Source organism: Coenobita brevimanus, chromosome 75 (genome assembly GCF_032717465.1).
Source record: "Coenobita brevimanus isolate Jiangsu-jjx chromosome 75, ASM3271746v2, whole genome shotgun sequence".
Lineage (NCBI taxonomy): Eukaryota > Metazoa > Arthropoda > Malacostraca > Decapoda > Coenobitidae > Coenobita > Coenobita brevimanus.
Window position 1 is genome coordinate 3,650,001 of NC_137028.1, and position 24,905 is coordinate 3,674,905.

Genomic DNA, 24,905 nt, shown 5'->3' on the forward strand with positions numbered 1-24,905 from the left:
ACCCAAATATGGTGCTCCTGTTAACAGGATGAAGGGACGCAATTGCGGCGTCCATCCGAAAACCAGACCTCCACACATTTCCCTACGTCTTGTGGTTGTGAGGCGCTTTCCACCGCAAGGGAACATCGGTTTACTGCACGGCACCACCCTGCAGGAGCGATTGCGTGCCTGCGGCTGATGGTTCTGCTCGGCCAGACAGACCGGAGTTACTCTATTACTATTGCTGCAACTACTGGTGCTGTGGAGCTGAGAGAAGCCTACACGTGGTGGCGCTGTGCATCCCGGGTGGAGCAGCTGCGGCGTCAACCAAGGAGCTAATCTCCCCATACTTCCCTGCATTTCGCCGTGGGAAGGGCCTTGGTCCAACCCTGAAGAGGTACTGTACCTTCTAGCACATGGGGGCGCTGGACCCCTACACGGTGTATGTACTGTACTGTACCAATAAGACGACCTCACAGAATCAGTTGCTTACCATTGGTTCAGCCAGACAGACCAAGGTTCAGATGCAATGGCAGCTGGTAGTGTATTATGGCTAACCTCACACGATCTTATCGTGCTGTGTGAAATCCCTACAAGTATATGCACCTATTCGTGTTAACCCATTGAATACGAGGACGCCTTTTTCATTTTATTCTTGTCATCTCCTGACGACTTTATTCACCTTGGAACAGACTTGGAATTGGAGGGCTTAGATATCGTCTTAATTCACTCCTTCAGAACAAGACTCCTTCTTTAAGCTGGATAAAGTCGTCTAGTACAAGCAAGACTAGACTAAATAGAACGTAACCTGAACTAAAGGTGTGTGTGTGTGTGTGTGTGTGTGTGTGTGTGTGTGTGTGTGTGTGTGTGTGTGTGTGTGTGTGTGTGTGTGTGTGTGTGTGTGTGTGTGTGTGTGTGTGTGTGTGTGTGTGTGTGTGTGTGTGTGTGTGGAAAGAAGAAAGCATATGAGTGAAGGCTTACGATTAGTGCATGTCAACTGCACGAGGCTCATTAAGACACAATCAATTTTGCATGAGTCACAGTCTTCACATCCAGTACGAGTAAGACACGAGACAACTGAATTTATCTCCAGGTCCCCAGTTGTATGCTGGATGAGCAGCAACATGAAGGGAAAATCTTTGCTTCTCAGTCTAACCAGGCCGAGAATCAAGCCTGTGTGAGAAAGACAGTGTGAGTGTTCCAGAGAGCCTCCTCCCCGGGCTCCCCCTCTCCCGTCCCCTCACCTCTGGCTGCAGTCCAGGACTCCAGAATTAAGATACCATACCAAGGACATACATAGACACACACACATACACTGCTTTGTGCACAGCATATATATATATATATATATATATATATATATATATATATATATATATATATAATATCACCAGAAGGATTAAGAATTTCTTCGTAATTAACACAAGAATGAGAATCTGCTGAATCATAATTACCGATAAATAGCCCCTTCACATGGGGAGGAGCATTTACATAGGAAAAGTTTCTCCTTGCTGTTTAAAATCAAGACATGGTAGCAGCAATAACATAACTAAGAAATGATGGCAGTGAAGGTACTATCTCTTATGGTAGTGCAACCTGTACCCGGCAAGTGACTATGTATACTGGTGAAGGTCAGAGCGGTGTAGACACTGGCACCATACTGGCACACAGCTCTCACCCGGCCACGCTACACTACCACCACCACCTGTCTCACCACTATCACCTCTCTCACCAGCACCACCGTCAACTACCACCTCTCTTACCACCACCACCACTACCGCCGAATCTCCCACTACTCTCATTACCGTCACAATCACCCCACCTACCAAACAACACCTGTGTCAACACCACCACCACCACTGCCGCCGAACCTCCCGCCACCCTTGTTGTCACCACCACCACAGCCTCTCTCAGCACTGCCAACGTCATCTCTCTTTCACCATTACACGGGCTCGGCTCTCATTATCATCTTTACCACACCATCATCACCATCATCATTATCATCACAATTAGCAAAACAACCACCAATACACATGCGTGACTCTCCTCCTACTCTTCCTCCCGCTCCTCCTCCTCCTCCTCCTCATCCTCATCATCATCATCATCATCATCATCACCATCTGCATCAACACCTTCACAATCATTGTCATCGAAAACTTACAACGCGACACAAATATAATCCTCTATAATAACACTAACCCACACTACCGCTTCAGTCCAAGAACGCATTTTTATCACATTCTTCCTATCTCTAGACGATTTTAGTCAGACTAGGGGAGCATCTTAGTACTGAAAGGGTTAATAAAGGCTGTACCTAACCCCTCCAATTCGAAAACCGTCTCCAGAGCTGAATAAAATCGTCTGGTAGTGGTAGGAACAAAATCATGAGTATGGCGTCAGCTGGAGGGGGTTTGTGACTATCATTTATACTCAGAACCCTTAATGACTTCCGCTCACAGCTTTCCATCTCGGCTAACTGTATCCTGCTAGGGAGAGTGTGTGTGTGTGTGTGTGTGTGTGTGTGTGTGTGTGTGTGTGTGTGTGTGTGTGTGTGTGTGTGTGTGTGTGTGTGTGTGTGTGTGTGTGTGTGTGCGCGTGTGCGTGCGTGCGCGCGCGTATCAACCAAACAAAAGACGTACCCTATAGTTTCAATGATAATTAAACTGAGCGATGTTGCTGTGTGTCAGGTATTTTTGAGCGTCCAGTAATTCACTCTGACGCCGCGCCGTATTGTTTAACCTTCACCTCTGACAATTTAATTCAGCAAAATAAATCGTTATGGAAGACGTGCTACGAAGTGTCCTGTGTCACCAATAATAGTGCCCTGTTTCAAAATGTAGGGCAAGGCAAGAACTACAATATTATTTTTGCTGGGAACACAGTACAAAACAATACAGTCCTATGAGAAAATAAAATTAAAACGAAAATAAAGAAAACGTCATTTCCGGCCGAATAATAAAACTGGAGCTGAGCGTAACTAATCTTAAACTTTTAATGTGGGGCAGGCGAGAGGGAGGGAGGGAGGGAGAGGGAAGAATGAGGGAGTGAGAGGGAGGAGGGGAGAGGGGGAAGAACATTGAGAGAGAGAGGGAGAGAGGAGAGGGACAGGCATGAAAGAGGGGGAGAAGAGCAGGGGAAACGGAAAGAGAGGGAGGAAGGGAGAAAGCGGGAAGGGGGAAGGTTTACAAGAGAGGAAAGGAAAGAGGGAGGGGAGTGGGATGAGGGAAAAGGGAAAGGAAGAAAGAACTGAGGAGACGGAGGGGGTGATTGGAATAGACGGGTATGCGGAAGGGAGGAGGCAGGACACAATGAGAAACAGCAGGGCAGGGCAGGACAGACCAATGCCAGGACAAGACAGAACATAAGATACCGCAGGATATGGAAGAAAAAGGCAACAGAGGGCAGAATAGAACAACGTACCGTGGTCGTGTCCGAATGCGAGGAGTCCAGCTGCAGTGAGACGCAGTGCCAGGTCCTCGTACCACTGCAGGTGCTCCCCCAGGCCGTGACACAGGAACACCAGGCCCCTGTAACACCACTACACGTCAGCAACCGTCATAGACACACCATGCCACACCACCACACTTACCATTAATTACCCCACGACTAGGTTACTCCACACAACCATACTAAACCACACTCCACTGTTCACACCATCACCATTCCACACCATTTGAACCACACCACAATACACTACAGTATTCCATCACAAGACATTGCACTACATCATACTTGAACCAACACCACATTACATTACACTACACACTTCTGAATACAGATCACATCCCCGCAGCACCATAACTCACCATCAGCATTCTACATGTACCACACCTAATTCCAATACCAAACACACACATTCTCTCTCTCTCTCTCTCTCTCTCTCTCTCTCTCTCTCTCTCCACTTTCGGCTATACACAACCCTACACCACATCAAACCACACCGCGTCAGCATGCTACACATACCATACACAACACGCCACCATACATTACACTCCATCAAAAAAACAATAAACCTTCATCTTTGCATTTTGAAACAGAGGACGAAACGTATGACAACATTCTCCAATACTTAATCAGAGTTGTACATCGCTAGTAAATCTATCAGTACAACACGAAGAAAGGATTTTATGCAATATATATAGCTCGTAGAGAAATATACGCCTAAAGAAAAAACGCTATAAGCAAGGGATCTCAATGTGAAACCACCGATCACTTGTGCAATGACAGTTTTTGCTCGAATGAACATACACCTCACACCAAACCACGTCATACCACACACGCATGTAGTAGGCTTCTTATTATTTGCGCCAGTATTTGTCCACGCAAAATAAAATGTCAACACGAAGCCCTTCAAACACACACACACACACACACACACACACACACACACACACACGCAACGCAAAGCAACGCAACAGAAAGCAACGCAACACGACACAACACAACACAGCACAACACAACACAACACACACACACACACACACACACACATGATAACTCTTCTTTGTGGTCACTGGAGCCAAACACTTACATAAAACTAGACAACAGTTACGAAATCCTTCCTTGATGTGGATTGATTAGAATATTTATAAGCATTAAAAGCAGTTCGATTATATTATTCCTTTACTGTGGTACGTCTCCCATAATCTTTTTAAAAAATCGTCTGGTGGTAGTTAAAGAAAAAATCGTAGCTGACGTCATCGTACTGTAAGGATTCAAGAGATTAATTCCAACCTATTCACTGCGAGATGACTCATAAAAACTTCATAAAATCGTCTGACTGTAACAAGAATAAAACAGATCCAATTTTACTGAAGGGATTAACCTCCTTCGTGCGGTGACGTCCCTTCTGGTTATGCTCGGCCATTCCTAGACGATCTTATATTTTTATTTTTATTTTATTTATTTATTTACTTTTGACGGGGTAAATGAATGACAACTTTAGGCTCGTATTCTCATCGGGTAAGGAGGCTCCGTAGCACCTCTTCCTTAACAATATATTTTCCTAACTACCCACTGATGTCTTGTTTTTTGCCTCTTGTATCTCTCAAATATGAAAACAGATTGCACGAATAATACACAAGAATACAGTAAAGGAGCAGAATCTGAAATAGACCGCTAAGGAAGAGGTGTTAGCAAGCTTCCTGTCTCCAGTTCGAAGTCTCTCCAAAGGTAAATAAATCTGCTTGGAGACTGCATGAATTAAAGAAAGCCATTGTACTGAAGGGGTAAACAATAGGTGACTAGCCTAGGCCCCTCGCGGCATTACATAATCGAAATACTTCCAGATGCCTCTTGGGGATCCGAATCGATGCGAGCAGGGTACGAGTACAGCTGCGACATAAATATCGTTTCACCTCATTACCATAAAGAACTAGACAATGAAGGACGAAAATCTGGACCAAACTGGGGGAAAAGAAGAGAAAGTAAAAATTAAAAAGGTGATCCATTGTTTTAAGACTTCCCAACGACATTCAAAAACCGAGGATCGAGTTCATGGCCCTACGAACAGCAGTCCACTGATACACCTCTTACACCGCACCGTGGCACTCCTCCACCCTGTCGTCCACGTGGCAGCGACGGGGTCATAATATCTATAAAATCTCTATCGCAAACTCATCTTCATATCTAAAAAGGTTCCAGTCTCAGCTCACTGATTATGCATGAACTCTTTATTAATCCCCTTCAGTACGATGTCGTCTTTATTTCACTCTTATTTGTGCTATTGCGGTGCTGTTGAGGGATGCCTTCACGTGGTGGCACTGTAATAACCAGGCAGATCCATGGCCTCGTTATACAAACGTCCCTTCAGCTACTTCCCTATCCCCTAAAAGACGGATGGTGAACTGCTGGAGATCAACTTTAGCCTCAGATCGCTGAGTTCACGTGTCAGATGAATCAGGGGCTGCTACTACCTGGACTACGACTATTACTGCTACTGTTACCGGTACTACTACTACTACTACTACTATTACAACAACAACTACTACTACTATTGCAACTACTAGCAGTATTAGTACAACTACTACTAAAGCTACTGCTACTACTACTAGTAATAGTACTACTACTACTACTACTACTACTTCTACTACTACTACTACCACTACTGATACAACTATTACTAGTATCACTACAACTACTACTAAAACTACTACTATTATTACTACTACTACGACTACTACTACAACTACTACTACTGCTACTACCACCACCATCACCGGTGCTACGGCTGTTAAACGGCCTTACTCTGTGTAGGGGCACTTCCATGTATTGATGAAAGGCTATTTCTAAATCCTCCAATACAAAAACAAAATCTCTCCAAGGATAAATGATATCCCTAGAAGAGAGCTAGAATAAACAAGTGCTCGTGGGCCCTTCGGGCCCCTCGCACTTGCTCTTGTGGAGGGCTCTCGTGTTTATGTGCTGTTCTAGTGTAACGTTGTCGCTTGGATTTTTTGCAGCTAACCAATTGATCGTGTTATTTGCAGCTTCGGTAATGGAATCCAGTTTATTTTAGTTCTACGAAGATCCTATGCCGGGCGCCTGGAAAGGCGTTTTTTGGTCAAAATGTGATCGCTCATTAAATATAGTAAAAGTTTTTCAATCGTGATGGGACCAAGTTTTTTTTACATCAGCGATTTTTTTGCGAATTCTGTTCCAATTTTGGTGCGATTTGAATGTGTAGTTTCGACTGCCCAAAACGCGCGCGCGCGCGCGCACACACACACACACACACACACACACACACACACACACACACACACACACACACACACACACGGCTACTGCTATAGTATATTAGATTACAGGTATTTCATCACATTCACGTCCCCTTAAACTGTTTCTTGTTCCAGCCGGGGACCGATTTCGGGACGCTAGGATCAGCAGTCAACTACAGGGTAAAGCCATCGGGGGGTTAGAAGAAGGGTAGGACAGAGACGAGGCTCAGACGGTGATACAGAAGATAACGTAAGTAGACAGTGGTATGGCAAGGTGTGAGGTATGGTTATTTGATTTGCGGACTGGTGTTTGTTTCTGAGCGTCCACCTTACAAACTCAGCGGCAGATGGTGGAGCTCGAACCCACCGCTCTACAGCGTCCTCCAAATGTGGAGTCAGTACTAAACCGTGCAAGCCACCGAGTCGCCCGCAGTCCACTGATATACCACTTAAACCCCATTCTTCCCACTCCACCGTCCCATCCCTACCTCCATCTTCCCACTCCACCGTCCCATCCCCGTGGCAGCAGCGGGGTCGTAATATTTATAAGGGCTCCATCACAAACCCATCTTCATATCTAAAAGGATTCCAATCTCGACTCATTGATTATGCATGAATCCTACTCTAATAACGAAGTCCATCACACCCACTCATAAAACGACGCTTACCTACAAAGGGATTTGTTGTTTTCACTCGCCCGGGGCTTTTATATAGTACTTATTTCTAAACATCTCGAAACAACAGATACCTACAGCTTTATGGAATTTTTGCGCTGCTGAGTGGGATCTAATATACAGTATCTGACGTGAGTCATCCTCTGCTGCCTCCCACTCCCTTCCCCAGCTGCTACTGCGTACCAACTGTTAACGAGGATCTGGGAATTGCATGTCACTTCGTCAAGTGTTTCAAAATAGAGCGTCGGAAAAAGTAATGATTTTTTTTTTTGCGGGTTTACATTCGATAAAGAAACAGTTGCTTTGGACTCATATCTAAAGCTGCAAGAAAGAGGCAAAACACTGAGGTATAAAATGTTGAGTCATCAGTAGCGAGTAGCAAAAACCACCGGATATTGCACAGACGTGGCAACGATTTAAGGAAAAACGGAGTTCTTTTTATTTATCTTTCTAGCATCAAACACGTAAATATATTCGTACGGTATTTAGATATGTATACAGCCTAAATTAAACCGCACTTTCAGCCATTCCATGCCAGCATCACTAGTATTTACATGTGTACGAGTATCTTATGAATCACCCACCCCTAAGCTGTGACGGAACAATTGTGGTGAACTGAATGTCTGCTGCCTCCTTACCGCTCTAAGCTTCCTGTCGTGCCTGCCTACATCCTTCCCTCCCTACCTCCCTCCCTTCCCTCACGTCGCTGAAGGCATAACGCGGCCAACTCTCCGCAAAGGAAGATCAGTGTGGCATACACTGTGTGAGGAAATATGTGACATGGCTCAGAATAGATTTGAAGAGTGTTATGTCACAGTTACACTGCAGTATCTCTTCTCGTTATGCACATTAGCGGACGTAACACTGAATCTGCAAGCGTTGAGAGATGTCTCTCTACTTCAGAGAGAGAGAGAGAAAGAGAGAGAGAGAAAATGAAAGAGGAAGAGAGAATAAAAGAGGGATGGAGAGAGAATGAAAGAGGGACAGAGAGAGAATGAAAGGGGGAGAGATTAAAAGGATGAGAGGAGAATATCAAATGAATGAGAGAAAGATAAGGCAAATAATAATAAGAGAGAGAGAGAGAGAGAGAAAGAGAGAGCGCGCACTGCCAGATCTGACATTAGTGGACTCATACATAACCCTACTGCAACACTGGCGCAGAAGGGGATTAGGCTGTGACCGTCCTATCAGAAATATGAGACTAGTACTAATATGTTACTGGGTTGTGTGTGTGTGTGTGGTGGTGTGGTTGTGTGTTGAAATGTGATAGTGTGGTTGTGTGTGCTACTGTGGTGCTGTGGCTGTGTGTGGTAGTGTATGTGACGGTGTGATTGTCTTGTGGCGTGTGGTGGTGTGCTTATTTGCGGTGTGGCTGTGTGTGGTGGAATGGTGTGTGGTAGTGTGTGTCTGTGTGGTTGTGTATGATGGTGTAGCAGTATATAGTGGTGTGGTAGTGTGGCTCTATGGTAATGTGTGCTGATGCGTGGTGTAGCTCTGTTTGGTTGTGTATGATGGTGTGATTGTGTGCAGTGGTATAGAAATGTGTGGTGGTGTGGTAGCGTGCAGTTGTGTGGTGGTGCACGCTGAATCATGCAAAGCCTATTCATTTCAAAATGCGGTGTTTTGGTTGTGATGGTGATATGAGAACTTAGGCACAAGTGTTTGAGAATGATAAAAGAACACTTGCCTAAATGAAAAGCATCTAAAAGTGTTGCTTAATGAGTGTACAGGATGAAGAGGCTGGGGATGTGATGTGTACAATGTGAAGGGAATTACAGCAACGGGGATGTGGTAGTGGAAGTTATGTTTACGGTCTTTGTTACGTCACCCCAACAAGCTAATCTCAAAATGGTGTGTGTATAGAGAGGAAGGAGAGGCTGGGGATGAGTTGTATTAAATGTCAGAAGATTTACGGTGGTGGAAGTCGTGAGGAGATCCTTTGTGAACGTCAGCTCCACCCGCAAACCAAAAAAAAACATATGAGTTGGCGATTAGTGATATTCCTACTCGTCCTGACTATACAGTATCCTCTCTCTCTACACACAGTAAACATTCCACTAAGGCAAAAACAACAACTACAGCTACAGCATTCCATACTGTACAAAAGTGCCATCTAATGTGAATAAAAATGTCTTATAAAGAGGACTCGGCAAGTACTGTCTCTAATCCGAGTATGATATTACACCTCTCAGGGCACGTGATGTGTGTGTGTGTGTGTGTGTGTGTGTGTGTGTGTGTGTGTGTGTGTGTGTGTGTGTGTGTGTGTGTGCGGTGGGTATGGGTGGAGTGTGTGCTGATGGTGGAACGCTGGGTGAATATGGAGGAGAATCCAGGGTATTCGTCTGTTTTCTACATTCAGTAGTGTATTCTCGTCATTACAGATGGAGTGTGCGCACACACGAACACACACACACACACACACACACACACACACACACACACACACACACACACACACACACACATACCACTGGGACATCCATGCAAGAGTTATTTTATTCAAAGTAGGTGTAAGGGTATCAGCGCAAGGAGTACAAAGGGCAACGGTTTCCCTCAGCATAATAAAATCGTCTAGTGGCATCTCACACTAAAATTTATAAGTGATACCCTGTCCTCAGTAGTGTTAGGGAGGTTGTAGGTCTTATGCAGAACGGTGAACTTTATATCGTATGAATCAAGTTTAATTCCTTCATATATTTAATCCTTTAACTGTGTGTGGTAGTATGGTTGCGTGGTGGTGTGGTTGTGCTTGAATGTGACTGTGTTTGTGTGTGGTAGCGTGGTTATGCTGAGGTGTGACTATGTGGTGAGGTGGTGTGGTTGTGTGCTTTGTAGATGTGTGACTGTATATGCCGGTGGTGGTGTGCTGTTGTGTTTGCCAGTAGTGGTGTGCTATGCTGGTGGTGGTGGTGCTAGGGTCGTACAAAATAGTCCTGTGATGCGGTCTGGTGTGGTGTGGTTGGGGGGAGGTGAATGAGAGGAAGTAACGATTGCAATGATAGTACTGTTTGTTCAGTTGTTATTGATTGTAGTGGCAGTGTGGCAGTGGAAATGTGGTGGTGGCAGTGTGGTAGTGGCAGTGTGGTGGTGGCAGCGTGCTAGTGGCAGTGTAGTGGTGGCAGCGAAGTGGTAGCAGTGTAGTGGTGGCAAGGTAATGGTGGAAGTGTGCTGGTGGCAGAGTGGCGATGAGCAGTGTAGCGGTAGCACTGTGGTGGTGATCAGTGTAGCGGTGCCATTGTAGTGGTGGCAGTGTACTGGTGACAGGGTGGTGGCGGTAGAGTGGTGGTGGCACTGTGGTGGTGGCAATGTGGTGGTGGAGTGGTGGTGACTGTGGTGGCGACAATGATGTGGTGGTAATGTAATGGTTGCAGTGTACGAAAAGTGGTAGTGTTGTGGTGAGTGTGGTGGTAGCAGTGTAGTGGGGACAGTGTAGTGGTGGCACTGTAGTGGTGGCACGAGTGAGGAAGTAATTACACCCAAGTGGAAATTAATTAGCCACTTCACCTCGTTAAGTCCAAAGTTACGACAAGTACGGTGACGGTAAGTAGCCTAACAGGAACAACATTGACGGGAAGTAAGGCTGGGTTACCGTGTGTAGGGTGACAGTGCAAGATGAAATAAGGTGGGTAACTGTGTAGGGTAAGGTAACAGTGTGTAGGGTTGAGTAGAGTAAACAGTGTAGGGTAGGGTAATAACGTAAATGGTAACTGAAAGGTAACAGTGTGTAGGGTATGTGTGTGGGATAAATGTGAAGGGTAGGGTAACTGTGAATAGTAACAGCGTGTAAGGTTACAGTGTAAAGGGTACTTGTGAAGAGTAACAGTGTGCAGGGTAAATGTGTAGGGATGTTTGTAGGGTATCAATGTATAGGTTAGAGAAGCGGTCAGTATGGTAAGGTAACACCGTGTATGTGTGGTGTGGGTGTGGGGTAGTGTAGCAGTTAGTAAGGTAGGTAACAGTTAATGTGGTAAGGTAACAGTTACGAGGGTAGGGTAGGGTAACGGTTAACTGAGCAGGGCAACAGTCTGCAGGGCAGAGTAAGTGACAGAAGGGCAGGGAAACAGTGAGACAGGGTAAACAGTAAGCATGGTAGAGTAACACTAAGTAGGGAGTAGTAACGGTAAGCTATGCAGTGAAAATGGCAATATGGAAACGATATCCAGTAACAATAATAGTAACAACAAAGCAACAGCAAGCAACACTGGTTAAGTAACATTATTTCATCTCTACCCAGCCTCTCAATAGCAGCAGAGAATTAATTAGAGTAGGTATTTTCCCCTCTCAAAAAGCCACTTAATCACTACGTAGGATAACAGAACACAGAGAAAGAGAGGAATGAGAGTAGGTCTACAGTAAGTGCTTCCTCTCTCATTCAGCCTCTCTATGAAGTGACACTAGAGTATCGGTAACGTAACAGTAACAAACAGCAGCTTAAGAATCACCCAGCTTCTCAATACTTAATAACACTACCAATCTGAAACAGTGCAAATACCGTAAAAGAAACAGTAGAATCACACATGAAAATCAGCCAGTACTTCCTGCCTCCCTCAAAACATCATTATGGTAAGAAACAATATATTAACAGCTAGTGCTTCCTGTCTCTCCTAATCTCTCACTATGTAAAGCAATAGTGACACACCGTACAGTAACAGTAATAAGGGAAACTGGAGTAACAAATAAACAGCCAGTGCTTCTTGCCTCACTCAGTCTCTTGGAAGTGAAGTAAGGGTAAGAAACGACACAGCAGGCTAACCGTAAGAGAAATAGCAGGACAACAAACGACAGCCAAGCACTTCCTGTCTCTGCCTCTCAATAACTCAAGTAATGGTAAGAAACAGCACAACAACAGTGAGAAAAACAGTAGAACAACAAATAAACAACAGTCAGTACTTCCCTTTACTCTGTCTCGTAGCAGGCGTAGTAATTCAGTAGCTGGCATGCTCTACCATTGACATCATCATCTAATGACCGACATCAACTCCAACAAACACCCGTCATGTGCTTACCACCTCTCTCACACGGATACAGTTACGTCATTCCCATCAGCATAATCAGCGCCATCATCACGACATTCATCCTTATTACTGGGTCATAAGCCAACATCATCATCACCATCATCATCATCATCATCATCATCATCTCTGAGTATATGCCACATGTCCTTTCACTTTTGTCAAGCCTTCGACATTCTTGGCTTCATCCCATTAATGGTCAACAGGTAGTCACCATAATATTGGCAATATCTATCTTCAAGCTTTATGATATTCGTTATAGTACATCCGACAGAATGTCTATATGAGTGTTACTATAATCGTATCCATTAATCTGACACAAGCTCTACGGTAAATAAGATGCGAGATATATAGTAATACTGAATCTGACACACGATATACAGTGTGATACACGACCTACAGTAAATATGACGTAATATCTATACTAACCTGACACATCTTAAGGATATTTGACACAAGATTTGCAGTATCTTTTAACACAAGATCTATAGCACATGTGACACAAGATATACAGCAGCTATTGAAAAGTTTACACAAGATAACAGAGTAAATATGACACAGGAATTATAATAAATCTGACACAAGGTATACTGGTATGGGAAATCTAACTATCTGTGGTAAATATAATGAGGGATCTATAGCACTGCTGACACAAGATCTATAATGAATCTGACGCAAGACATCTAGTAAAATTAATAAGATTAATCGTTAATCTAATAAAAGATCTACAGTAAATGTAACATAACGTCAACGGTGAATTTGACACAAGATACATCTTATATAAATGTAACAAGATTGGCAGGGAATGTTATAAAATTCTAAAATGTAGTGTTTTTATTTCACAGTAAACCGGGTCTAAGTATTACCCGATGTGAAATAATTATATAATATGCAGTAAATACCAGTAAAAATGTAGTGATGTTATCCCCATCACAGTAAACTGGGTCTGTCGTTATCCAATGTGAAATAACTATATAATATGCAGTAGTTATCATGCCTTGTAAACTCCCTCGAACTGAAACGACATAGTCTGGTGTTAGCCTGAATAAGCAATATTTATCATGCCTGTTAAACTATCTCAAATTTAATCATCTGGTATTAACTTGAATATATTTAGGCGACCTGAATCCAGGTCAGGGTAATATTGGTTACTCATCTATTTTCGAACTCGATCTGTTAGAATCCTCTCAGCTTACTAAAACGTCTGGTGTAAGCCACCTAAAGTGGCCCACTGTAGCGAACTGGATAATCAGGGTAGTTCTGAACTCAGTAATAAAACTTTCTTCATTGTATTACGATCGTTTGGTGATAGCTTAAGTAAAATAATTAGATGAATTCACAGCAGCGAAAGGATTTTCACTGAGGCAAGTGTTAATCAAGGTTAGAGATATCTCGTAGTGAACGGATTAGAAATTGCTTCCATTTACCTCTTCTGTATAATTTCTTTTAAGATGTGGGAGAATCTCACGAAGCGTCCTAGTCTGTCAGTCAAGCCTACGGATTTTCAAACACAAGGTAAGACCCCATATGGCGATTCGCTTTAGCTCTCTAAGGATTTTCACACGCACGGCGCATTACTTTAGCAAAGCCCCATATCATGCTTGACTGTAGTTCCCTAAGAATTACCACACGTAAGGTGCTTCACCCTTATAAAACCCTTCACGGCACTATACGTTAGCGGCGCCCCATGTGGTCCAACATTTACCTAGGAGCTCTACTTGATAATTAAACATTTTATTTCTGTCATCAGAGGATTCATTCATTTTATGAGGGATCTTATTATGAGGGAGGGTTAGAGGCAAACTCCATTAACCCCTCCAGCACCATGAAGCAGTTTTTTGTTTCAATCTTCCTTCCATCACATTATCTTATTGTGTTTAGGGGCGACCTCCCGCTGTGAAGTAGTTAGTCTGCCATGAGTGATGTTTGTGTACGTTTTTGGTTCAGTGCAACAACCGACAAGATTCTGGGGTTATCATGGTGTTTTGTTTAGTGTCAGAGATAGCCAAGGTACAGTTCACAAGTTCAAACTCCATTCAGATAAAGAAACTACTATTCCTGAACACAATCGTACTGTAGTAATGCAATATTTTTCATCGATTTTTCCGCCATATAAAGGAATACAAACAAGTCTAGTGACCCGTAACAGAAGCTATGCTCAGTGTAACATAGGCAAGATAGACTCTTTTTGCTCTAACCATGCCCATTATTGTCATTTCTCTATACTGAATAATGAGCTGTAGCAAGAGATCAATAATACAGTATGATGCTTGTAACGAAGAAGTGCAATGGACAGGAAGTACAGCCACAGTACTGTCTTACTGTCACTGGCCTCCATTAAGTGGGCTACGCTGCAAAAAGGATAAAAATCTGAGCTAAGTTACGGTAAAATTACTATAGATACACTCATATGCCAACTCTCTGTCATTGCCCTTGACTGAAAGGAAGCAGCACTCACGATTTTACTATCTGATTGCCACAGCCTAACCTGCTAGGATTTTTTTCAGAGTAACAAAATTGCCTGACGTTAGCCAACGTCCGGCTCCTAGATAAGACAGAGTTGTTCTAGGATTCTGTTAACACTTTGAGTTATATAATTTCTCTCAGACAGGGTTTTTCTAGAAGGATGTTAACCCTCTAACTGCTACAGGATTTCACTCGGTTCTCTCATATCCTTTGGTGTTAGCCTAAATAAAATACCGAAGTATACCAACCGCTGCCAATGGGTTGATTTCGAATGAACAAATCAAGTACTACGGCTCCACATCTTTTCCACAGCACCTCTTCCTGACTAACATCATATTCCAGTGTTAAGCTATCGATACTACTGAGCATTCAAGGTGTGGAGATGGTCATGTCAGGCCAAGTCAGAGTAAAAGGAGTACCGTATAGTCAGGTCAATCAGTTAAGTCCCTCCAATGTGAGCACAAGCTACACCTCACGAGTGTAACAGATATATTTAAAACTCCCTTACAACACTCATTCTTACGCAATATCATACTCCAAAAATAAATTAGTCTTATTTACTCTGTCTTCACGCCTTCAGTTAGGTTACGTATTTTTCATGTCGACTATGCCACCACCAGATCATTTGCTTCAACTCAGTAGAGATTTTTCGAACTGGAATAGTTGGGTGAAGCCCTTAACAACACTTTCATTACCAGAGTTGAACAAAATCAACGAATAAAGTCGTCTGGTAGCACTCTGAATAAAACCACAAAGGCGCCCTCATACTGAAAGGGATAAAAAAGAGTACAGAAAATCAAACAGCTACAGCTCAAGTGACCCTTACGATGAAGGGTGATGATTACGGGGAAGTGTGATGATCAGCGTTAACAGAGATAAATCAGGTACGGTTCAAATTCCCCTAAAGATAACAATTAAACAGTCATCAGCAAAACACAGTCGTATCCCTGTTCAACACTGTTTTCTCATGATTAGTCACAAAAAAGTGATTTCAATAATAATAATAATAAATAATAATAATAATAATAATAATAACGATAGTAACAATACCGTAATAATAATAATAATAATAACAATAATAACCCTTTTGTATACCCTCACGGAGTCGTGGGTGGTGGTGACCAACCACTCACTTGATGCTGCGCTACCTACTGCTTCCTTGGGTGACTGCACTGAGTGTGAAGCCAGATGGTTTCCTGTAACCCAGGAAACCATTTACAGCATTAGGTGGTATGCATATAACCAAATAACGGGGTGATGTGGAGCCCGTTGATTGGGTGGAGACGTAAATACAGCGTCCATCATGGAATCAAGCCTCCCGCGCCTCGCCACTGATAGGTACTGTCCACTGCAAGGAAACATCGGTTCACTGCACTGGCTAGCCAGGTAGGGGAGATTGCTTGTCTGCGATTGATGGGTCTGCTCGACCAGACAGACAGGTGTAGATCTACTACCACTACCCCCCTCGAGACAGAGGGAAACGGGGCTAGACTTCAGTTTTCAGGTGCATTTAATGATAGAGGAGCAGCCAACATCCCTGAGTAGCATTGCACGGTCGTAATATCTTGTCACCTCCCGGGGATCCAGTCTATGGATGGATGGCCGTCACTCCGACTCGGGCGTTCTGACCGCTAGATTACCAGGCGCCCTCAACAAGCCCTCAACAGCAGCAAACCCAGCGACCCACTTTAGGTGTGATGACCAGTGTTTATGTAGATAAGTCAGGTGCGGTTCAAACTACCTTCAGATAACATTATCATTCTTTGGTACATATTTTCTCGCACTACCCATACGTCATTTAAATTTACCTCTTGCTGCTACCAGACTAATTCTTTCGTTTATATATATATATACAGTTCTGAGGAGGTCTTTTCTATTGACGGGGTTTAAAAAGTCCTCTAAACCCTTCACAACATGATATTTCGGCCTAAGGTGAGTACAATCGTCTGGATATGGCATGAACTGAGTAAAAATATGTCATGGGATTGAATGGGTTAAGGCTGAAATATGTAAAGTAAGGCAAGGATGCAGACTCCCCATAGCCTGGCTATTTATTCTGTAACACTCGTACTTTGCTACTGCATTTCTGTACCGCTGAAATTACTTTAGATAAATTAATCCTCTAGAGCATACATAACTGTAAGGATCAAACTCTCTTCGGCCAAACCAAGTCATTTCAAGTCAGCTTAGGTCAAAAAGGTCAAGTTCGGTGTGTGTGTGTGTGTGTGTGTGTGTGTGTGTGTGTGTGTGTGGAAGTAGGGGCGTGGTGGGGTGGAGTGGAGTGGCGGTGCAAGGTGTAGGTAACCCACCCTATGAAAATGGGCCTTGTACTGTAGGCTGGCCGATACAGATGTCAGACGATATTTATGGTCAAAAAGTTCTCTCAGCAGAAAAACGTCAATATAAGCACGTGCCCCTCGCGTTTACCCGGTGACTCACGACAAAAAATTAAAAATAAAAGTGCTCGGTATCTTAGGCATTTTTCTCTTTTTCGAGTGCCTCGTGAGAACAAAGAACTTGAACACTCTTCATCCCTGCAAATGTGGTAAATCTGGTTACAAAGGCGATGATGAAGATGATGACGACAATGATGATGAAGACGTTCTAATGATAATGGCAGAGACGATGACAATGTCGATTATTATAATGATGACGTGGATGATGCTGATATTAACGACGACGAGGAAGACGATAATGATGAGAAGATGAAGACGACGATGACGATAATGATGTACAGCAACGTAAGGGGGGACGAACGCACGGACGGCCGGGGCGGGCGAGCTTGGAACACAATAGGAGGATTTAGAGGCATTGAGTGCAGGTTATTGTTAGCAGGAGGGCAGTGCTCACGTGGACTTTGCCTCCTCCTCATTATATTTTGTTACATAATCTGCCTCATTATTCTCGATATGCAAAACGGTAACAGACAAGCCCATTATTTCCTCGACGTGTACGGGCCTAAGGTTAGGCTATCGTTGTCCAGTACAGCTAAGGGTAGATGATCAGTCTGTTTCCCCTGGTGACACTGCATGACCGAAAAAAACTCCAGTCATCTCTTGGGGACAGAACCTATGCAAGACTTAAGGTACTTCGACTGGGGCGTTCTAACCACTTGACTACCAGGCCCCTATGTAGAAGAACTATGTCGACACTTTCACAGAGATGACGTCTTTTTGTAGTTCGTTTCTGTTGTTACTATTTTTCTTTTCTTTTTGAAGGAAAGTTCCCTGGTGGAAAAGAAATTCATAAAAGCTATATGTAACCCCTGCTATTCTAAAAGCCTCTCCTTCAAAATGAAAAAGCCGTCTGACGATAGCAGGACAAAATAAAGAGTACGTCAGTGGTTTCAAGGGGTTAAAAAGACATAGTTGACAGTAACACCTGTATTAAAGTGTGCATTATCCCCTTCACTCCGATGTTGTATACAGTATTTTATCATGCCACTTCCAGATTATATGATTCAACTTAGAGAGAGACATTAGACTGTAAAGGGATTAATGAAGACTGGAATCCCGTTACCACGAAGCCTTTCCAAAGCTTCACAAAATCATGTGGGAGTAGCAAGAATAACACATGGTTGTTAGGTTAAGAAATATCCTCTTGTATACTGTCAATGAAACACTATGGTGACACAGAAGTACGATGAAGAACTGGTTGTTGCGTTCGTCACCCGATCTCTGGGTTTGAGTCCAGCCGTGGCGGACATTCAAGGTAAGTGCTAGTATGTCACTTCATATGCTAGGTTATATTAGTACTCGGTCGATTCATAATAACGACATCCACTGACACACAAATATAGCCAGTATGACACCAGTTTTCACGTGCGCTACTCTCACTAGACACTAATTACCGTTTCGTACTTTCCTAGCATAAAGAAAAGACCATTCTGGCTAGCACTTTCCATCTCATGAGAAGGTCCGACCCTGATGTCCTTTTTTTTTTTTGATAAACGCAGAAGTCATAAAAACAGATATCAATAGCCTAAGAGAATACCAAAGTCTAAACTGTTACGCTTTTACTGTAAAAATAATTCACAGAGATGTGCTGGGGTATAATGGCTGGAAAATTTTTCTGTTGTCTGAATGGATACCATTTTGATCTCAGGTTGAGGAACAGTCTTATGGTGTGAATTTGTTAAAAAATAATAATAATTTAAAAACAAATCTTACACAAGATCCACCGACGTCATAAAACACCCTTGCTAACATCATCACATCAATCCTGAATGACGGGCATACCATGTAATCAATATGGACGGTGGATATTAGCGCCGAAATGGTGACATGTGAGGGTCTACGGCAGGTAGGCGGAATGTTGGGTATGAGAGAGAGAAAAAAAAAACGAAAAATATTCTAGTCGGACATGCGTGTAATATGACACATCGATGCCTGAGCAACACCTGAGCATGAACACGTGTATGAGAGGCGACGCAATACTCCACACCTGATTCGCGAGAGAGAGAGAGAGAGAGAGAGAGAGAGAGAGAGAGAGAGAGAGAGAAATTTATCCTTACTCTGCTTTTACATTTTGGGAAAAAAAGAAAACATAAAATATCCAATACTGTACTTCAAGAAGACCGTTTTCAGAAACTATTTTTGCTGTATGTAGCTTTAAAAAAAAAAAAAAAGTCCCGTATGCACTTTTCATTCTGGAACACAAGACAAAGTTTTCAAATACCGGATACCCACTAATTTCAATAACCATTCCTGCCGTACTAAACATAATAATAATACTAATAATCTATATTCTCGTTGTGCTTTACATCTGAAGTACATGAAGTTTCAAAATATTATATTGTACTTAATTATAACCATAACTTCAACAAAAAACACTGACTCTCTCTCTCTCTCTCTCATGTATGTGTGCTTTCGTTTGGTGACAGCGGGTGCAAAAATAATCATTAGTTTCAAGAGTAGTCTACGGGGGAAAAATCAAGAACAAATGGTGCCAGGCACAACAGACATCGCTCGACAGCAGTTCTTTTGTTTTCATCCGTTTTCAGGTTATAGCCCTCTGAAAATCCGTGATCTTGCGTTTGACCTTTCAAGGTCACTCAATATCAAAGATCATGTCAAATGAAAGCCCACATGAGACTTCCTGTATCATGATAATAGTAAATACCTCAATCTTCGGCCAGTTTCGAGTTACAGCCCACTGAATATCCGTGACCTTGAGTTTGACCTTTCAAGGTCACTTAATGTCAAAGGCCATGGTACCAATTAAAAAAACAAACAAACAAATATATGGGACTTCCTATATGTTGATAATAGTAAATACCTATCTTCAACCAGGTTCGAGTTGTAGCCCCCTGAATAACTGTGACCTAGAGTTTGATCTTTTAAGGTCACTTAAGGTCAAAGGTCATGGTACCAATTAAAAGCCCACTTGGGACTTCCTATAGGCTGATAATAATGAATATCTATCTGCAACCAGTTTCGAATTTATAGCGCCCTAAATATCCATGACCTTGAGTGTGACCTGTCAATGTCACTCAAGGTCAAAGGTCTTTGTGCCAAATGAAAGCCCATATGGGAATTCCTCAATGTTGTTTTTGGTAAATATCTCTACCTTCAACGATTTTCAAGTTATAGCCCTCTGAAAATCCGTGACCTTGATTCTGACCTTTCAGGGTCACTCGATTAACTCCAAAATTTAATCACATTCTTTTGGACCAGTGCCCACATATCCTGAAAGTTTTATGTACGGTAATTTCATTCAGCCGTTTTTCCGTAATGTTGCTAACAAACAAAGAAACAATGAAACGACCAAAAACAATACCTCACCAGACTCCGTCCAAACGAGATAAAAACCCGCAAGTGTCATACAGGCAAAGGAAAACAAATCCCTAACAGCCTAAATAAGCATATGCAAAAATCGTAAAGATGACCCAGACTAAACTATTTGAATGTGGAAAATCAAGTGCAGACGTAAAAATCGTTCTGCAGAACAAATACAAACCCAATCTTGATATGTATTTATAACAATAGCCTTTATCCAAGTGGGAAACAATAAAAACATGTGAACACTGGAGAACAAAAAAAAAAAAAAAAAAAAACGAATAATCAAGAAGTACAAGAACAGTCTTTACAAAAGCAAGATAACCACACACACACACACACACACACACACGACTGATAACTATCACAGATATGGCAACACCATTCGTTCACAAGGGGGTCATAACATTCACCATTTGTTTATTTCACTTCCGTTCCCCTGTTACCGCCCAGAGCTGATGCTGCGTGTCATGGATAAGGCAAGTGCTTGGGATTCATCATAATTTCACCAAACCATATTCTCGAGGTCACTGGAGATTTCGTAGCACCTCTTACTGACCGATCTATTTTGCTTAGTAGCCTATACCTTGATATTAGTTTTTATGCCATTTATATCTTGTTAGCCTTTTCATTCCCATGACATACTTCTAATTTACTTGTGGTTATCGAACAGACGAACTGATGCAGTTTAAGAAACACCTTTCGTACTGAAGAGGTTAATGAAGATCTTATCCAACCCCTACATTTTGAAAAGATTCTCCCAAGCTGACTGATATCGTCTGAAGGCATGAAGAATATACTAAAAAAAAAAAAAAAAAAAAAAAAGTCACCGGACTGAAGGGGCTACTACTGCATATGCATCCCTTCCACCGGCAACACACTAGAGGATACCAAGTTTGATGTGCATGATTAATCGCTGAGGACTGTGAACAGAGATATCTCCAAAGACACCGAGAATAAGTCCCCATATGGTTCACAGTCTACAGACGATTAATATTCGTAGCCATAATATACTGCTTTCCTTTCGGCTTTTCCAAATACGACTATAGACAAATATATCTCATCTCATCAGCCACTTGAGTGTCCACTGCAGGACCTGCCTATTCCGACCGAAGTGGGGACGATACAGCCAACGTATCTCTACCAAGTGGCTTAGACTGTCTGGTAGAAAGTGTATGTAAGCTGAGAAGTGTCTGTAAGTGTTATTGTAGTGTTGGAGTGACTTTGGATGTGTGTGTAGTCTGTGAACCAAGTGTAGTCGGCCCGCGCAAACCGACTGGGTGCAAGCATACTTTATGATATGCGACACTAATTCAACCACAGCACCCCTTGTGTCCGCCAATGCAGTACGTGGTCAGAAGAACGCTCCCAAAGTATATTACCCTGGCGGGGCGCGAACCCTCGTTCTTCAGTGTACGAAAACGCACACTTTACCACTGTACCACAGAGGCTCCTAAACAATCAAATATATATCTAAAAGTATATAAACAGTGGTTTTGGAAATCAAGATGAGTACCCAATTATCAGTGGTTACCTATATTATCTTGGCATTTAAGCATGGTCGATAGCTCTCTAAAACCTCCGACACCGATATGTCTGGCAATTCTGCGTAAATATCTAATTAGATACATATCAACAAGTGACACAGTACGAGAAAACGCTTAATACATCGTTCCTGAAATTAGACCTTCAGAAGTGGGACTGGTCCAGTATTTCAAAACTTAATCCTGTTTCAAAATATCGTTTAACTGTGCATTGCGCCGAAGTGAGCAGCACTAAGTGGTAAGCAGGACCGTAAGAAATATTACCACTTGACAAGATAGGAGTCGGTGGTGCATGAGTTAGAAGGTTCACATCGCAAATGGAAGAGCCTCAGTTCGAGTCTCATGCCGGTCAGACTCTTGAAGCAACTTTGTTTACCCGTGTCCCTGTCCACCCAACGGCGTAACTGGGCACCTGGATTTAGAGGGTCAACAATCTCTCGCTGGCTATTTAATCAAAGAAAATAGTAAGGTATACCAATCAATCAAAGAGAACAAATGGATATAACAATCAAACAACCAAAGAGAATAGCAAGGTAAAACAATCAGTCAAAAAGAATAGCAAGGAATAACAATCACGCAAAGAGAATACTAACGTAAAAAACAATCAAACAGCCAAAAGAGAACAGCAAGGTATAACAATCAAACAGTCCAAGAGAACAGTAAGGTATAACAATCACACAGTCCAAGAGAACAGTAAGGTAAAACAATCCATTAGAGAATAGTAAGGTATAACAATCAAAGAGTCAAAGAGAAGAGTAAGGTATAACAATCAGACAATCAGAGAATAGTAAGGTATAACAATAAAGCACAGAGAAAAGTAACATATACCAATCAATCATTATGGAACAGAGTATTACAAAGCCTCCTAAGCCAACAAGTATACATCCTATGGTTTATATAAATCGGTAAGCTGTGTTTACGTAAAGTGTCACTCTTAAAATACTGTACATCCCACATCCGGTACCGTTCAGATAAGGGCAACAGCTGACTACCTCCTCCCTCACTGTTGGTCTAACCCTAATAAAGACCCTTTCAGCTCAGTTGATGGCCATGTGCATGCAGACTGGTGGGTCGATATAACTATAGTTCTTTCACCTTAACTCTGCCCAAATTTTCGTCCTCTTGCAGCTTACATCACATAGCTCAGTGACAGAATAAAACAATAATGTGGCTCTACATCCTTTTTTAGGCACTTCTTTGTGACTAGTATCTTATTCTAGTGTTAATCTGTTGTTATAACTCAACACTAAAGATGAAAGGAGGGTAAATTTAGGCCAGGTCTGAGTAAAATGAGTATAGGAACCAATGACTCATTCCTAACTAATACCTAAGGTTCATCGTATATCATGAACCATGATGTCATATTCAACAAGTGAAAGCGGCCCCGTTCCGACTAAAACACCCACTACCCTCTGGTATCCAGTTCTTATTTGCCCTATAACAAAAGCAGGAGTCCGGGGATGGTCTAATTAATCCCAACACTCACTGCGAGGGTGACCAGTCGCCCTTCCCTGAATGGAATTGTGCCCAATAAACCTCAACTACCGATTCCCCACCCCCCCCGGATGTGAACACTTCTGTGCCACTGGCATGGCACATAAACAAAGCTGATGTCCATACCACTGACTCACTTAAAAACTTACTGTAAAATCAATTTTATAGCGTAATTATGATTTTTATGTAGGATGAACAAAGAAAGGAATGTGTAGAATCCTTCCTCCCTGTCGTAGCTAACACCTGCGTTACAAGAACAACAACAGATAAAGGGAGAACCTGGACTTTCCTTCCCTTGTCCTTCCTGCAAACACAATTCTTAACTACGGCAATGAACTGGTCGTAAGTTTGTTTATGAATCAGTGTTCGTAATTACATCCTCGGCCTAGGATGTTCAGCAACTACTGTGAATTTTTCAAACATCATTTATTTTACACTCAGTCCGCAGGCTATTGTGTCATACAAGCCCAGATCTTCTCGGAGGGAGAGTGACAGCTGGAATTATTCCTTCCCCCAAACTGCTCATTAATATCTCCTGGTTTGATTCTTACGTCTTTTCAGTATCGACACAGATTGCATGAATGACACACAAGAATACAGTAACGGAGTAGAATAAAAAAAAAAAATCGGTAAGGACGAGGTGTTGGTAAGCTCTCTGACTGTACGAGAATACCACCCTTACAACTGAAGGGCATAAACCTGTCTTCCTTCTTTTCATCCTTGTTAGGTAAAAGCCCGTATTCTCGTCGGGTAAGGAGACTCCCTAGCACCTCTTTCTTAGCGATTTATGTTTGGATATGGCTAATTAGTATTCTTTTGTGTGTTTTTTACGCAGAGTATGGCGGTACTGGAAAGATTTTTTGAAACACAGAAGAGGACAGTAAGACGTAATAAGCAAAATAAATAGCTTAGGAAGAGGTGTTGGGGAGTTTTCTTAACCGACGATAATACCACCTAAAGAAAATCACCTGGCGTTAAACCCATCACTACAAGGATTTCATGTAATTTTAGTTTTATGTAAGCTTGGAGACTTTCAGAACAGAGAAGAGTTGGATACTGCCTTCATTTACCCCTTTGTTACTCTGGGACGCTCCTACGTAGCATAAATAAAATATAAATGACGTCCTCGAGTTGAAGGGCTGATATAGGTTATGATTAAATAAATAAATGATGATATGACATTTGCACATCCCCCACTCACAAACAAATATTTATCGTATGCACACAAACACACGCTGTC

At 42.5% G+C, this 24,905-nt stretch overlaps 1 protein-coding gene across 1 annotated transcript in view; it reads right to left on the minus strand.

The window, feature by feature from the left end:
- LOC145407995 (monoglyceride lipase-like) overlaps positions 1 to 24,905 on the minus strand; it is a 57,832-nt gene that overhangs the window by 20,028 nt on the left and 12,899 nt on the right. Inside the window, exon 2 of the mRNA XM_080278799.1 lies at positions 3,400 to 3,506. Coding sequence (XP_080134925.1) covers positions 3,400 to 3,506 — 107 coding nt within the window. The remainder of the gene's footprint in view (positions 1 to 3,399; positions 3,507 to 24,905) is intronic.